Below are 18,509 nucleotides of genomic sequence, written 5' to 3'. Positions count from 1 at the left end.
CTGTAGTTTTTTCTCTCTCTATTATTCTCCCAGTCTTTTTTGTGGGGTCTTGCCCTCCACAACCCACGAAAAGCCTCAACACAGGAGGAAGGAAAACTTTATGGGAGGAGAAAGGGGAGACCTATTGTAGTTCTGCGATGACATAATTATACAGCGTGTCTCTTGAAGAACGATCTTTGTCATGTTTCGTAAAGGCATCTGCATGGAAAGAGAGAGAGAACAGTATGAGATTTGTCTAGCTCTAGGGAAGACTCAAAAGGGATGTGAAGATACTTTATTGAGCCTGATGTTTTCTTTTGTAAAACAGGTGAAAAATGCAGCTGCCAATGTACTCAGGGAAACATGGTTAATTTATAAGAATACAAAGCTGGTAAAAAAGATAGATCATGCAAAAGTAAGGAAACATCAGCGCAAATTCTTGCAAGCTATTCACCAGTAAGTACCTTTTCAGTTTATCTATTTTGTCATTCTTAGGGGTGCTGTGATAATCTGGCAGGTTTAATTTCCAATGTGGATATTGTTCTACTGGTGAAGGCAGCTGTCCAAAACTCCCTTCTCTCTAATTCTGTTTTCCTTAGCCTATGGAGAAATGTATCTGTGTGTTTGTGAATATGCATTTGAATCTCGTAAATCCCTTTGAAAATAAAAGTTTAGCATCTGACATTAAATGTTCTTTTAAAGGCATAATCTAGTCTGCACACAAATATGCGTATTGTTCCTAACAGCAAAGATATCCAAGATGCTCAGATAACCATGAAATGTCAATGGAGATCCTGAGACAAGGAACTGTAGTGTACATTGCTGTAAGTGGACAAGTTTCACGCATAACTTGCTCCCTATCTGCTAGGATATGATCCACCACCACTTGCAACTGAACATCTTAGTGTGAATTGTCTTTGATATAACTAAAAGAAAGTGTGCTTCATCTATGTAGTAGCTTGGAATGGGAGTTATATTTGTATGTTATATGTCACAGATGTGACTATGAATACTATTGTGTTATATTTTTTCTGAGGAATATTGTATTATGCCTTTTATTTCATTATATGAGATAATATATTTTAAAGACTTTTCAAAATACTTCAGTTATTAAAAATAGTGAATCCACCAATATGCCTGGTTTAGTAATCTGCAAATTCTGTAATTATTTCATATACAGATAATTTCCTTATTTATTGCTAAAGGGTTATACTTGGTGAAAAATAATAAGAGAGTAGTTGGTTCTATGCTGGCATCTCAGAAGGACAAAAGTATTTGGGTTGGGCTTGATTTTTCAAATGGAATATTATTTGGAAAGTACAGGATCCACAAGTCTTAAAAGATTCTTAAAGTCTGTCTTTAAGAAGTGGTCAGCCATTATTTTACCATCAAACAGGAAAACAAATCAATTTCTGGTGACAGGAAATAAACATCCCCACCAATGTACTTTTGGTGCATCAAAATAGTTCTTAAAACAAATAATATAGAGCCTGCACAACTAATGTTGCAATAAACGTATAGGGTATAGCATGTGGGTGGAGTCGTAAACAGAAGATCTAAAGATGACCTGAGGTATCCTACCCACCTTTTTGTCCAGCTCCTGTCACATCTTTTAATTTCACATGAACTGTGGGACAGGGCAGGGAGGAATGGGGGAATGGTGGGACATTGGTTTGTAACAAGATGGGCAAACTTTAAATTCTGCTGTTTAGCATGTAGTCTACCATGTGGTTAATTTTAAGCATAGGTTGTTTTGAAATTGGCATGTTTAAAGAAAGATTAACCACCATTTGTTTGGGTTTAGATGTCAAAATAATATACAGTTATTCTAGAATTAAACCAAAATCTTCCAAATTCCTTTGAGCTGAACTGAAGGAGGGCGAATGACTGAGTCTGAGACTCACTGTGGTTCATTCTCATAATCCTAAATTCCGATTTATAATGACATCTGAATGAGGTCAAAGGGTATTTTCCACAACTAATGTAACATGGGAGGTGTAGCATCTGGGTATTATTTGCTTAAAGACCGTTGTGCTTCAGATAATCTCTGCCCGAGACTCCTGGATCTTATTTCAGAGTGTGTAGCTACATATTGTCCCAGAAAGGAGTTGGGAGAACAAGGAGTCGATTAAATGACTCATGCTTTGCTACTTTTGAAATAATGAGAATGTATTAAGTGGCTATGCTATTTTTTCACCTTCAAAGAAGGAGTTGGAAGAGACATAATTTATTAATGGTTATGTAGTATGTTCAAATAAAATTCTATAGCTATGGTAAAAAATGGAAAAACACAAAATAGTTCTCATTAACTTTTATTTTAGGTTGATATCCCAATTAAACTCGATAAATCAATTTACTTCATTTCTTGTTGTTGCACAATTTTGGGGGTGGGTTCTTTAGTAACATATGTGACCTGCAGAATATAACACAATTGAACTTGATCAATATATTATAGTACTACAGTAGAGTCTCACTTATCCAACATAAATGGGCTGGCAGAATGTTGGATAAGCAAAAATGTTGGATAATAAGGAGGGATTAAGGAAAAAGCCTATTAAACATCAAATTATGTTATGATTTTAAAAATTAAGCACCAAAACATCATGTTTTACATCAAATTGACAGAAAAAGCAGTTCAATACATGGTAACTTTATGTAGTAATTACTGTATTTATGAATTTAACACCAAAACATTGCAATGTATTGAAAACACTGACTACAAAACATTAAATACTAAAAGGCAGACTGCGTTGGATAATACAGAACATTGGATAAGTGAAGGTTGGATAAGTGAGACTCTATTAGCAAGATGGTTGTACACAGTTGCTAGAAAGCACATGCTGCTGAATTCAGCAGGACTTTGTTCTGAGTTGAAAGGATTAGGACTGAGAAGCAGGTTTTACTGCAATGAATCCACTCAAGTTCAGCCTTCCAGGATCATTACCTTTTTCCATATTACAGCAGAATCTGTCTCAGCAATAGGCACCAAGATAGATATGAAACAGACTGGCTATTAGCTGCCACAATTGTTCTCATATTAATACAATTAAGTAATGCTAGGTTTGTGTGCTAATCTTGTTAACTAGGTGTCCCCTGCTAGAAATATTTGGAGCTTAAAAAAGATTTTTGATCTCCCTATTTAGGTGTTAGAAATTTATTCTCAGGGCCTGGGACTATTACTCTCAAAAGTGCTACATAAAGGTAGCCTTCATCTGCTATTGAATAAGAAATGTAATAAAGCAATTCCTATAGTGGCCATCTTTCCCTATTATTCAGAGTCAGGATTTTGTTTTAATGTTGACTTCTCCTTTGTCTTCATCATGTGCCCTCCATGTCAAATGGAAGGGGTTAAATTCAATATTGTATTTTAGTAAACAGTGAAGTTCCTATATCCAGGGTTAAATATATATGGTTAGATGTTAGCTTTCAGAATGTTTGTTTTGTTTTTCTATCTGAGCCCAGTATATCTATTTTTAAAAAATTCATGCCAGTCTGACCACCTTCTTTGTCTATTTAGATTTTTAACCCCCTCTGTTTCTTTTCTATAGCCCACCCAAGACTTAAGTTAGGAAGAGGAGGACAGATCCAACTTACATAGTTTACATACACAAATCACGGAATCCCTCTGCTTTTAACATTTAGTCATCAGATTAATGTTTAATGTCCACCATTTATTCTCATCTGCAAGCTGGAGCGGAAGGTTAACACGCTTTAGATACCACTCTGTATGTTTGTATCATGGAGGATGAGAAGACATTGCTTGTTTGCATACATGATAAAAGGTGGTATGAAAGCAGAGAACAGAGTGATACGGCTGCCTTATCTTGCACCAGAGTTGAGCTTTGACAATCTCTGACCCACAGAGTGCTTATGGGGAAGAAAATGTATGAAGTACAAGCTACCTAATGGAGCCCACTGTGCTCACATGAAGACCTTCCCTTGTGTTGATTTGTTTTAGTCTATTTTACACTTTCTTTTCTTTTGTTTTGTCTTTTTATTTCGACAATGAAAATAGAGCTCGGAAGTAAGTTGTGTGAGCTGCTCATTTAAAATTTGCAGAATTTACCACTGTCTGCATGCAATAAATTGATACTTTATTTGTGAATTTTCAATAGTCTGGTTGCTACTGTGAAACTGCAATCCAAAGTCATGAATTTCTTCTGTGATAAGTGAAGTTCAGGATGAAGTAATCAGGGTGTCAATACTTCTCAATTTATAGAGAAACATCTGGCTAGTTTCATTTTAATCTGACTGTTGCAGCTAAGAAATGATTCCTTTATACAATGTTTGCCTCTCCATGGTTACCTCTAAGGCTGATACGCTTACCTTGAAAAACACAAACATTTCCTTTTCAAGAATAATTTACAAGCGAGATATATAATCATAATACAAAAATCATAAACCCATACATTTTTATATGGAAGACCAGAATGAAGGAAGGCTCAGCCCACAATGTTTCTGATTGATTTTCTCTCTTCCAAAAATAGTTAATGGCCTTTTATTTCATTTTAGCATTGGTTTTAGTCTTACATAATCTTCATGTAAACTATTCACAGGCAATCCTTTTCTTGAAACTATGTGTTTGATTCCCCTCCCCCAGCATAAGGCTGAATTTGTGTTACTGCAGCCACACAATTGTTCATCGGCATTACACCTCTCTCCCACAAAATCCTCCAAAAGTGTTTGCTGTTGAAAGGGAGAGCTTTAGCTAGAATCATGAAGCAGCTGAGTCCTGAAATTGTGGAGGAGGCCAATTATGTCTAAAGAAATTATTGAAGATATTTGTTTAGAGTCTAATGTGAATTATTGTGTGGGTGCAAGTGCTACTAATTCAGGATTACTACATTAAAGCAAGCACAAAAAACCAATAAAGGGGGAAGGGTTGGAAGGGTAAAAAGTGTGACATCCACATCCAGTCCTGGAATTTTTTACTTCGTTAATGAAGTATGAATTTTCATCTTTTGAAGGAAACCATTAGACTAGTATCCAACACTGTGACCAGTATCCAATACGGTGTAATCTGCTTCATGACAAATGAAGTAGATTACACCATGAAGCAGGAAGGGATTTGTCCCCTTTCTGCCCACACCTCCTTGCAACACTGAAAACCTTAAAGGTTGCCCTGAAGTGCCAGGAAAATCAGATTGGGGTTGGGGACTTGTGACGTCTGTAGAGGGAAAGGGATAAATTTGGCCAGTTTGAAAAAGAGCTCAAATTTGATTTAACCAGGAAACCTTATAGAACCTAAAGGCTCTCTGTATTTGCTTCACTTGAGATAACTTTTTTAGAATTGTCTGTGTACATATCGTATTTAGATCGGAATCCTCCCTTAAGACAAATAGAGAAGCCTCCTTTTACAGGAATTCTTTCTGTGTTGCATTGATATAAATGTGTAATTCTGAATTGGACTATTTTATGCATTGAAACATTTATCTGTTTAGTCCATTCATAATACCATATGTAGCAAGTAGAGAGCCACTGCAGTATAGAGGTTTAAGTGTTGGACTACGAATCTTGGAAACCACGAGCCAATGGAAAGCCACTTTCTCAGCCTCAGAGGAAGGCAATGGGAAATCCCTCTGAACAAGTTTTCCCAAGAAATCCTCATGACAGGTTAACCTCATGGTAGCCATAAATCAGAAATAACTTGAAGGCACACAACAACAATTTAACAACAACAAGCGAGACTTATTGTTATCATGGAGAACATTTCTGTTCTTACATGTTTCATTTCTGAGGGAAAATGATGCCCAGATTTTTCAGCTTGCGGCAGCCTAACTTTTAAAAATGCAGTGGTTTTCCTACTCCAGAGCAACATAACACATCTTGTTTTTCCTCTCATTATACTCAGCTAATTAGCCTGAATAGAATTATGCATCTAGGGAAGAATATACCCATGAGTCTCTTTTGCAACATACATCTATGATGCTTGTTCGTTTCATCCCTGCCAAATAAACAGGCCAACTAAACCAATTTAGACTTAATGTGTATACCCATTTTAAAAATTGATGGTATTCCTAGTCTGTTACATTAAGGACATTAAAAGGATATTAACAAGGGTGCTCTTTATTTAGCTGCTGGTCAGATAAAAGCTTTTAAAAATGAAGAAGGAACTCACTTATCACTGTATTTTCATCAGGTTCAAACACCTCCTAACAAAATCCATTTCAGACTGAAAAGGGCTTCTACCTGTATCTAATCATGTAGGCATAAGGAAGTGGTTTGCTTACCAAGGCAATAATAATGAGATTTAATAGTTCGTGGCTTCCTATGCCTACTTGCCAGGATACTGGAGCTTTAAGGAATGTTTTGGCTTTCTTTCATACACTATGAATAAATCCTTACCTACCACTTTGAATTCAGCGTTAACCATGGCAATTAGTAGTCTCGGGGACATCACATTTCTTGCTCTCTCTTTCTTTTTTGCGGTGTTAAGGAAGCATGCTTTTCATTGTACCAGACACATAACCAGTTATGACTGTACACAAAGTATTTGAGACATTGTCCATGCGGTTATCTGTCTAGATGCATGCTGTATACAACTTCTGTGAGGTGGCCAAAAACATGGTATCTGACTTTGGATTTTCATTTTTTAGATTACGAAGTGTTAAAATGGAACAGAGGAAATTAAATGATCAGGCAAACACCTTGGTGGACTTGGCAAAGGTTGGTGCAAAGTTTATTGCTTTTGTAACCTGACATCCATCAAAACTCTGAAGTTCAAAATAAAATGTAATTCAACAACTGAAATAATTAATAAGATATTTCCAGAATTATTAGACTAAATACTTTCTGTTTATCACATATCTGTGAGCTGCTAGGTATTACTTAGATGATGTTTTTAGCTGATGTTATTTATCAAGTGCTGAATAATATTTTGCTCATATCCTAGTTGGCTTCCCTTAGGCAGCTGGAAAGTTGCTATGTGAACACAAGGCTGGCTTAAAGATATCTTCCTATCTGGCATGACTTATTTTGTTCTCATCATATTGAGGAAAGTTGAGTATTCTAACTGCTGAGCAAATAAACTGTCAAAAACAAGATAGCATAGGTTCTAAGAGCAGAGGATAAAAGTATGTTCATGCAAGGAAGGATTTTCAACCCTTCTTCCACAATTCATCTTCCCTAAATCTCTCATAAAGATTGCTATTTCTTCATGAACAATGCCGGGTACAATGGGGTGCGGACTCTCTGAAAACACTGCAGTGGGTGCAGGTAACCACAGACTGGAGGAAAGAGACATTTCAATTTGTTGTTGATGGTGTGTTTGTGTGTGTGAAGCTAATCCACACAAATGTCTTCTGTGGAAGTAAAGCATGATTTTGACTGTGAGAAACAGCACATGTAGCCACAAGAATGGGAGGAGATGTGTGAACAGGAGAAGAGGCAAAGGAAAGCAAAAGTGACTAACAAATAGATATTGGTGTTTTGAGATGAAATGTCGACAGATATACCAGCAGAAGGAGAGGTGCAGAATAATTCCTATTATGAGAAAGGAAAAACTGGAACAATACCACAAATATAAGGAAAAGCAGGGTAAAGAAGATGGAGAGATTGGAGGATGCATAGTCAATAAGAAAGACAATGCAAGAGGACTGGCACAGGAAAACCTGTTCCTTGTAAAATTCCTATTTAGCAATTTTCCAAGGTTATAGATGTCAATCTGCTAGCATGACCCAAGAGTCAGAGAGTGGAGTGGGACAATCAATTTTGCCTATTTAAGTAATGGAACAATTGTTTGGCTGTGTATTTCTATCATAATATAATTATCTTACAGAAACTAGCAGGCAAACTGCTTCACAGCAGGTCAGATTATTTGTCCATTTAGCAGTTCTCAAAATTTTAGGGCAGAAATTTGTCTGATCATCTATTCCTTTCTGTCAGGAAATGCCAAAGAATGAGCCAAAGATTTTCTGCACACAAATCAGTTTCTCTACCCACAGAATATACTCTTTCCTAGTGGAATATTTAACCTGAATACCATTTTGTCTTCTGGTTTCTCTCCTGAATTTGGATATGTAAACACAGACCTACCATTTTGCACTGTGTCTTGAATTCTTATTAGGCAGAGGGGTCCAACATTTGTGAGGTTGTGCCCATGTTAACATACATTGTTTTAGAACCAAGCAATCTCCAAATGTTTGGAATTAGTAGAATAATCTCATGGTCCCAATCATCCTCATTCTCCTTTTTCTTTCAGACTCAAAACATCATGTATGATATGATTTCTGACTTAAATGAAAGAAGTGAAGACTTTGAGAAGAGGATTGTTACTCTGGAAACAAAACTGGAAACATTAATTGGTAGCATTCAAGCTCTCCCTGGACTGATTAGCCAGACAATCAGCCAACAACAAAGGGATTTCCTTGAAGCTCAGATACAAAACTATGATAAGCATGTTACCTACAGCGCAGAACGGTCAAGGTCCTTGTCTAGGCGAAGGAGGTCTTCCTCCACAGCACCACCCACTTCATCAGAGAGTAGCTAGAAGAAAATAAGTTAACCACAAAATAAAGACTTTTTGCCATCATATGGTCAATATTTTAGCTTTTATTGTAAAGCCTTATGGTTCTAATCAGTGTTATCTGGGTTCTGATGTCAGAATTCTGGAAACCTGAACACAAAGTTTTAGGCCAAAATGAGTGAAAACTCTCTCTATCTCTCTTTTCTTTTCAGATGCACAGTGAATGCACCTATTATTGCTATATAGATTGTTCCTCCTGTAATTTCACTAACTTTTTATTCATGCACTTCCAACAAACTTTACTACTACAGTATACAATATAATAAAAGGGTTAATTTCTGCACATAGTTGCTTGGTCACTTTGACTTTAACATTCCCAGTTCTTATTAATTTTTTTACGGAAATGTTGAATACGCCTCAGTTATTAGAAAACTGAGCTTATTCTGTAACATCATTCAGAGATAATCTTACTTCACATACTTGCTATGCAGAAAAAGAGGGGTTAATGTGTATGATGTATTGATTTAAAAGACTGTGTTAAACTGTAACTGTCTATGGTTCTAGTTCTAATTCACCTTTTGTCCATCCAGTTAATGTAAGCAGGATCATGCATGCATAACTGGTGCAGGATTCCACCAACTTCCTGACACATATATGCCAAATCTGCATGTCTGTCTTGAAAGTTGTCATTGTCATTTTCATTTTCATTAGGTCAGCTGGAAACAGTGAACTGAGAAGTTACTTTTTTCAATTAATGGCTTCTAAGTTCAGAAATGACAATTGCTGCACCAGCTCCTTATTGCTCACTTCCTCCATCACTGACTGCATGCTGTAGGGTCTTCTAGATTATTTATGCCAAATAGTTTACAAAAATGGGGAAAGGGCTGATATATAGTTCTTCAAATCATTTTAACATTTCTCAAATGGGGATTGGCAGGAATAGCATTTATTTATGTTTGTCTTAAGAGAAAGTCTTCATTGATCAAAAATGTCTTGGCATCTCAATGTATTGTGTGTCTTTTATGTGCTAGTGAGATCTCTGTAAACTCTTCCATTTATCCAAACTTCTCAATATCTATATGCAGTGTTCCATTCTGCTAAATAAGGTTGTACATGATATTGACATTGAACATCTGTGCATAGATGTACCTAGAATTGACTGGTCTTTAGGACATGTCTTGATGCAGCAAAATAACGGAAAACCTAAAATTTGCAAAGAACCAAAAGAGGAAACAACAGCTGCACGCAGCACAATTATAATAGAAATATCTATTAAACCTGAATACTTTTAGAATTGCACATAACTATAGCAATGTAACAATACAGGGTGTTTCACAAAGATGGACCTGATTTGAAGTCACTACATCTCTGCAACCATGAATGAAACTCTTGAAAGGATGAGGTATGGCGTTTCAAATGATTACTATCAAATGCCTCTCTCACCACATAAACAGCCCCTAGCCTCAGTCATTCAAAAGATGGCAACTCTGCAACATAAGATGCTTTTTGTTTTGCAGTTCAGCAAGACTGAATCTGTAATTGCAGTACACCATGAAGGGTACATAAAACATTTATAAAATAGTTAGTAAAACTTGACAACTTGATAACTCATTAACCTATTCATAACATTTTGTGTAATTGCCATCATAAAATGTATTGCATTGAAATTGAGTCCATCATTTTGAAACGCCCTGTATTATGTCTCAATATCATGCAGTGGATAGCTGAAAATGTTCTATTTTTATAATGTTCTTTTTCAAGGTCAAAGACAGAAATATATAGTATTTGTATTTAGAAATGCATATCTTTATTATAATTGTACTACTTGAAGCTATGTTTTGGTTCTTTGCACGTTGTTGCATTTTCAGTTAATTTACTATCAAAAATTGTCCTATTTTGTGATATTGTTGATCTGATAGACGAAAAAACCCTCACCCTCCACACAAAAGGGTGAGAGTTTGTAGATTTCGTGGGGCACGGTTGTGACCACATTTGGAACAAACCTGTAATATACATATTGCATTACAAGCTAATCCTCAAAATGGACATCTCTGCATCTTCGTAGGCAAATTTGAAAGCTTTTTCTCTTTCAACATGCTGGTGCTGAAAGGATTAATGAATTACTAGATTATATTGGAGCAAATTTCAGTTGTGTCCCAACACTGGCTCTAAAGAAAGACTTGGTGAGGTTTTGAAATGTGTTACAACAAAACAGTCATGCATTTGACCATTGTTTCTCTAACTACTTGTGCATTTGGTCAAGTATACCAGAATGCCTTGCCAAATGCATAAACAGAAAGGTGGGCGGGGTTATCAAATTACTTAATAAAAAAAATCAGTTAAAAAGTATATTTTGGCTGTGGTACATACATTTCCACATGGGAAACTGAAGGCCCAGTCATTCCCTTACGTTTTTTAAAACGGGAGTTTCCATCTTTACTGTCTATGAGTGCAGTTTGACTCCTGCCCTGTCATCCAGACAAGAGGTTACCGTATTACCTAGTTACCTGGATTTTCCAAGAGTGAACCATTTTTATTTAGCTTCCCATTTTGCTTGTTTCCACACTTGCCTGACCAAACAGTTGCACCCTCGGCCAACTTCTTTTTGTGTTTGCTATGTAACATCCCAAGCCCCGTGACCTCAGAAATACCAGCTCCAAAATACCTGTTTCTTTTTGGAGTTCTCCTCAAAACCATTACAGAAAATGACTTAATATAACTTCTGGTTGTTATTTTGGGAAGGACTTTGACAAAGGTATAGATAATCGGGAGTAGGCTTTTTGTAATAGATAATGGGGAGTAGGAAGGGAAATGACCCAATCCCCAGAAACTTGCCTATCCCAATATATACAATTGTTTCTATTCCCCCCCCACTACCACATTTCTGTTCCATTTGATATCATGGACTCCTCTCAGTTGAGATAAATGTGATGTATAAGCAGGAAATTACATAGCATGGAGATTGAGAATGTGAGCTGGGATCCAGGAAGTTTCCTGCTTCATATCAGCAAGAAATATGACACATGATGAAATCACAAAAGCAACCGATGGTTTTATGCAAGCCAGCATTTCCCCAGCCTCCCGTCTTCCACATAGCTATTACAATCATAGCCTACTCATCAGGGCTGCATTACAATTTAATGATATGCATGTAAAATATTGTGCATACTCTTAAAATACCACATGCTATTGCTTCCAAGTCCATATGCATCATATTGTTTCCAGTTAAATGTTTATATTAATTTACATTGGGGTGAAAAAACAGAGGAGCTGCAAGAAATGAAGAATTCTAACATTAATATTACTAAGCTCACCTCAGAAACCATTTGCACCTCTTGAATTTTGACATGTGGATGGTCAAGCAGTCATGAACAGTACTCCAAGCACTCAGCTTTGTGTGCTTGGAAACAACAATGCCATCTTCCCATTTGCTACCCACTGCCTGTCCTAGTGACCAGAACACAGAACTATCAAGTCTCGCCTTGACGGGAAAATTATTCCTTGAGCATCTTTTCTTGCCAGATATGGGGTTCCACTAAATCAGGGCGTAATTTTCAGTCAATGAGAGGCCCAGCTAATCTTTCTTGCCATCTGCGGCCATCTCTCACTTATCAGCCATTTTCCCTTGCTCTAATTGACACTTCTTCTTCTTTTTTTTGAAAGAAAAAGATGGTAGTGGGGAGAGAAAACTGGAATATGAGCAGAATTGAGGTGAGTTCATCTGTGCCCACCTGCGTTTTGCTCATCATAATTCACTCTAAAGTGCTTGCATAATCAAATGCCACACCACATCTATAATCAAAATATTGTGAATATTAGCTCTAGCAGAACCAAACCTATGAGTGACTTTATTTTCATCTACTGGGCCAGAGATGGGAATCATGTGGCTTTCCAGATGTACAGCAATTCCATTCTTCTCCATTGGCTAAATTGGTCGAGGCTGATGAGAGTTGCAATCTACTAGATAATATGTATAATTCTCACACTTGTGTTAGATTCACAAAGTCTAATAAGTAACTGATATATAACTGTACTAAGGTAAATAGTTCTAGCAGTATCCATTTGTATTTAATTAATATGAATAATGTCTATCTATGACTTTGTGGATAGGAATGTAAGAAACTACCTTATACCAAGTCAAAAATTTGTTTCATCTAGCTCAGTATTGTCCCTTGCAGGGGTGAAAATAATGTGTCCATCCAGAAATCATTGGATTACAGATCATAGCATTTCACACTATTGGTTAGTATGGTTAGCATACCAGATTGGTTGGAACTTGCAGTAAACAACACTTGAAAGGTCACATGATTCCTGCTCTTTGTGTACTAAAATATATTCACAGTGCCTCTCCAGGGTTTCAGAGCTACAAGGAGATGCTGCACATTCAAACCGGGACCTTTGACGTGCTATGGTTGTATCACATTCCTTCCCCAGGAAAGAAGGTTGCATTTGAAGTAAGTCTACTTTTAGAAAAGATGGCATCAGCCCAGCAGTTCTTAGGTGCAAAAGGTGTTGCTATAAACTTATATTGCTCTTGAATGATTCTGTTTGTGGTAGTATATTGTCATTCAACATCTGTACCCCTATTACAAGGTGTCAAACTCATTTTCATTGAAGGCTGCTACATCAGCCTTATGGTTGCCTTCAAAGGGTAATTGAATCCATAGATTAAGAATCTGTAGAGACAGAGGGCCAGCTATATTTTTTTACATACTGGTCTGTGCTCTTTAGTTTTTACTCAGTTTGGGTCCCTAGATGTTACTGAATGTCAGCTCCCATCATTTTTTTTAATTATCTGCTATGCAGACTAGGGATAATGGGAATTGCAACCCAGTAGCACTTGTGGCTCTGAGGTTGGGGAAAGATTAAAGGACATTTTTAAAGTCAGACATCCTACCCACAAGCCTTGTATCTCATTTCAAACCCCACTCTCCTGACTCAACAGAACAAACTACATCTTTTCAGATGTCACTGTGTCCCAATTTCCACCAGCTCTGGTCATGATAATGTATAGTGATGAGGATTACAGGAACTGTAGTCCAGCATCTGGAGGGCTACATTAAATCACATGGTGAGCTGGATTTGGCCTGCAGGCCTTGAGTTTGACACATGTGCCCTATAGAGTCTGAACATGAAAGCAGTGACCAGAGCAGCATATAAAGATCCCTCCAAACACAAACATACACGCACACCATCCAACCCACTGATGGGTTGCTTAGCAAGAAAGAGAGGTGGAAGATGGAATCCAGATTGCTGTTCCCTTTTTTAAAAAACTGATTGACAGAATATAAAGGTGTTAAAAATGGTTCAGCATATTCAGCTCCCACAGCTAAATCCAAAAGGAAAGCCACAGGCTTTATATTCATCTGGGTATTTGATTCTTCATCCAGCTAGGGCTACAAAAAAGAAGCCGGCTGCGCACATAAATGATCATAATCTGAATCTTAGTTCTGGTGTCCATGTCCATGCGTATATTGTAGGTCATGTACTAAAATGTCCTCATTTTCAAACTACAGAAAGATTGTCTTTTAACCAAAACATCCTAAAATGAAACTTTCCTTGTTATTATTCCACAAGCACTAAGCACTGCCATTCTCCAAGATCCCAGGGTATGTTTTTTTATCTGTGACAAGTCACTTGAGAGCAATTGTTGATGACAACATATAAGTGCCTTTTGTTCTGGATTAACCATTATGAATTTTTCCCTCAACAGACTCTAGAAACATGATCTTCTCCATACTGAGAAGTGTAATATACTCACATCTGGAAGGCATAGCATCTGTTAAACCAAACAAAGTGCAGCAACAACCATAATGATGGTATCACAGTTCACACATTCCTTGAGCTGTTTCCGTCTCTCTTCCTCCCTTCTCTTTTTCTCTATTTCTTGTTCTGTCTTTTCTCTTAAATATGTGTGATTTATTTGTGCCTAACTATCTAAAGCTCAGATCTGCGTTATATCAATTTCCTATTTGGCCAATTTTCTATATATACAAAATTTTCTATACAAATGTTTAAGTGTGTGTATGCATGCATGCATACTGTCATGTATGTAGGGTCTGTTATTATAATATTGAATCCTAACTGTACCACTGAATATGAAGAGATCCAAAGAACTTCAGCCCATGTTCTTATGGTGAAAAAAATGATGCATGAGCCATTTATAGTTTGCACTAGAATATATGTTTGTATTCATTTTTCTGTACTCTTGGACAGGAATGGTTGTGGATAGGTGAAGCGTATTACCCCCTAGATTTTTAATTTTTAATTACTTTTTCTCTTTCTTAATGTAATAATTAGCTTTAGAGTGCCTGTGCTTAGTGTGACAAAATTTCTCAAGCTGCAGAATGGTGGTGGAGGGTGAAATTCAGTACATGTGTGTAATCAATTAGCATACAGTTTGAGAATTCAGCTTATAATGGCAGAGATTTTATATTATCTTCTTGAAACATTTTTATTGTTTTAGGCCAGAGCTGCAGAATGCCAACACAAGTGGATTGGTTGGGATTTGCATTTGAAATAACCTCTTTGAACAATTAGGCCTGCCAGACAAGACTTCACAGTCAGAAATTATGAGCCCTTCTATCATCATCCGGCAAGATTGCTCACTGCTGCTAAACAGTCTGTCTAAAATGAAGCTCGGGAACATTAAAACATTCAAAACACAATCTTCCTTGTTTTCTTTCAGCATCTCTTGTCTATTGACTTTCTTGCTGTTCATCTTTTGTTCAAACAAAGGGCTAAGTTCTGTGGAGTCAAAATAATTTTAAATGCCATTTTAAAAATATTCATTCACAGCATATGCGGCATCTTAATTCAACAACATTCATTTGTTCCTTTCTTTTACTGTGATAGAATAATGTTCTATCTCTTTTTGTATTCAGGATGCAGATAGCCCTCCACATTTGCTGGGGCCGCAGATGTAAGATCCCCTAAAGATGGGAAAACCAAAAATAAAAACTTTTTTATCTGAGTGAACATCTCTCTAGAAATGTCTAGGTTCTCCAGCATAATTCTACAGTCACCTTCTACAAAATTGCACTGGAGATCCTAAGTTTCCCAGAGAGGCGTTTTGTCTAGGAATCTCTATGTCCAGTGTGATGATCTAGTCAGTTTCTAACAGACATTGATGATAGAATCCCATTGGAAAACCAAGAGATTCCAAGACAGAACATTTATTTTTGTGTGTGGATAATAGTTTTTATTATTATATATGAAAAAAACAAAAACACATAGTATTATTCACACACATACACACAAAGAGAAAAGTAGAAAGGGGTGTGTGAATTGTGGAGCTCTGATTAGTAAATTAGAGTATATAAATATCTGATGTATCACCAAAAAAAGGGGAAGCAGATTGGGGAGACAAAAAATTATGTTTGTAATAGTAATTACATCCATATCTTCCACATTAATGTATACATTTCAATCAAATTTGTGACTAATTAAATCCACAAAAAATCAAACCCATAAAAGTGGAGGGCTGATGGTAGTCACTCTTAACATCCATCAGTCTACAACAGCTGAGATGCCTCTATAGGTCTATACATGATGGCAAATGTTCAAAAATGTGTGGGAAGCTTCAGTGGAGAAGCAGCAATATGGGCAAGCAATGCAGTCCAAATAACAGATGTGATGGATTCAGCAGTTTCTGTCAATGCTTTGTAATTCTTTTTGTCCCTTTAGAAAACTTGTCTACATATAGATGGATAGCCCACTCAGCCTTCCTAGAAAAGAGCTGACGGAAGCCATCTTCCAGGTTCAGATTCAGGATCCTGCATCTTTGCTAAGAGGTATGTTTTTAAATCAATGGAAGTATATTTGGACTGAAAGAAAGAAAAATGTGTTACATTTAGGACTGGGGCAAGAAGGGTTGTGTGGGTTTGTGTGTGCCTTCAAGACATATGTTGTGCTTTCAAATTGCTTGTCAACTTAAAGCAACCCCATGAATTTTATATGTTTTTCTGATTCAAAAGCTGTTTGCAAGAACAATAATACTGTTATTCCACTTTAACTACCATCTTTCTATTCTATGGAATCCTGAAGATTATAATTTTGAGAAGTGCTGTTAATGAAAATTTTAAATACTCCTCTCAAACCTGTACCTTTACCTTAACCTACCAATCCCAAGATCCCATAACATGGAATGCTAGTGGCATAGTGGAATAATAGTGCTATACTTCTGTAATGTGAATGGTGTAGTGTGAATTATTGTCTCAAACATCACAAAAAGATAAAGCTAAAAATGATGGTGTACAATCCTCTAGCTAGCAAAGGGACTTGTCTTGAGATGTGCTAAAAATGGTCACCTGAAAGCTAGGTCAAAGGCATGAATCAAGAGCCACGGAGAAAAGGCCTGCTAGTGTCACAAAATGGAGGCAGCCCAAGGGAGAAACAGAAGTATAAAAGCAAGATGTCCAAAGGCAAAGGATAAGATACTATTGCTGAAGGCCTATGCCATAGAGAACATTCACATTATTTCCTTTTCTGTATTTCATAATTGAGGAAGACGTTGCATATACAAGAAAGGTTACCCCAGTCCAGCCAACATCAGTTAGGGACTTGAATGAGAATGTTAAAAATGGTGACACACTCTCATGTTTGCAGTAGAAATTGATATGCTCTGCATGTCCTAGTCCAATGAGCTAGGAAACATTTTGGGATAGGCACTGGCTTTGATTTGATATTCTAGTATAAACTCTGTTAAGAAACTTTTCAGGTGCTGATTCACATTAGAGGCAAGTTTTTTGACCTGGTGAGTTGAAAAATGCCATGGATTAGTATGGAAATGTGTCCCACTTTGGTTATTGTAGACAAGCTTCAGATGTTTATGCAGTTTTTTTAGAGTTTAAAAAGAAATGAACTAGAATAACATTAATATGTGACCACGTCTGGGAATCAATGATCACAGATAATGTAAAACTCTAATAAAATGTGTCTATCTCTTGCTTGGTATACTGTCAAGGTTTCTTCACTGCTGGGAGTAAGGTAATTCTACTTCGTCAAGCATGGCTTGTAACTTTCGAATCTCTTAATCTCTGATGGAAGGTTTCTCAGACTGCTGAGCAGCAAACTGTTTCATCTGTGAGTATGTATTTTAGAATCAAACTCAATTTTGCATATAATGCACACATTTTTTTAAAAAATTAAGTAACTTCTGATTTGGAGCAGAATTTTTATTCCCAAAACAAACAGAAGCACCTTCCAGGGTGATTTAATTAGAACCGATTGGAAATGATTGACTCTCCCTACAATCCTAACAAGATAAACCCCCAACTCCTATGCCTATTACTTGCATTTTAAAATGTACATAATAAATGCATTTCATATCACATTAATTTGGCCAATTTTCTATATATACAAAGTTTTCTATACAAATGTTTAAGTGTGTGTATGCATGCATGCACATTGTCATGTATGTAGGGTCTGTTATGGGAAAGTACATACATATAAACTCACCAGGTGCCTAAGAACTACTGAGATATTGTACCTGGAGCCAAGGAAACCCTCATATTCGCTTTGTTTATTCCTTGTACTAAAGCGAGGAGTGGGAGAAGCACTAGCTTTCTTTTTAAAACAAGGAACAGCTTGTTTCCATGACATTTATACACTAAGCTTTCTCTAAATGACAAGCAGATTGGTGGAAAACAATATTTTCCTGGCCTTTTGTCTTCTTTGATCTTTGTTTAGTGTCTTTGTGTGATAAACGAGAGACACAAGAGGTTATTATATTCACACATCTCTTCCGATGAATTGACAGGCTGCCTAGAATATGTTATGTGGGATTCTTGGCCATTGAAACCACCTCATGAACTTAACCATTTGCCTGCCACTTATTTGCCAGCTGCTACCCTTTTTAATCATAAAATTAGTCTCTGGAATTTGAAAGACAGGATATATTTTTGCAAAACAGAAAATAAAAGACATCATCATTCCCATCCCCTGAGACCTTGAGAAATTTTAGGTCTCTGCAAACAGATTATGGATATTTTCAGAGGAAACTTAACACCTCACCAGCCTATAAGTCACAAGGATTCCACCAGAATGTCTATGAGAGCCAGAACCA

At 36.7% G+C, this 18,509-nt stretch overlaps 1 protein-coding gene across 1 annotated transcript in view; it reads left to right on the top strand.

Annotated features, from left to right (window-relative positions):
• The window catches only part of kcnn2 (potassium calcium-activated channel subfamily N member 2), a 104,661-nt gene extending 93,869 nt beyond the window's left edge, over nucleotides 1-10,792 (top strand). Inside the window, exons 6-8 of the mRNA XM_008114022.2 lie at nucleotides 308-435; nucleotides 6,576-6,645; nucleotides 8,180-10,792. Coding sequence (XP_008112229.2) covers nucleotides 308-435; nucleotides 6,576-6,645; nucleotides 8,180-8,467 — 486 coding nt within the window. The 3' untranslated portion in view covers nucleotides 8,468-10,792. The remainder of the gene's footprint in view (nucleotides 1-307; nucleotides 436-6,575; nucleotides 6,646-8,179) is intronic.
• The last annotated feature ends 7,717 nt before the right edge of the window (nucleotides 10,793-18,509 follow it).

Source organism: Anolis carolinensis, chromosome 2 (genome assembly GCF_035594765.1).
Source record: "Anolis carolinensis isolate JA03-04 chromosome 2, rAnoCar3.1.pri, whole genome shotgun sequence".
NCBI lineage: Eukaryota > Metazoa > Chordata > Lepidosauria > Squamata > Dactyloidae > Anolis > Anolis carolinensis.
This window is presented reverse-complemented; position numbering and strand designations above follow the sequence as displayed.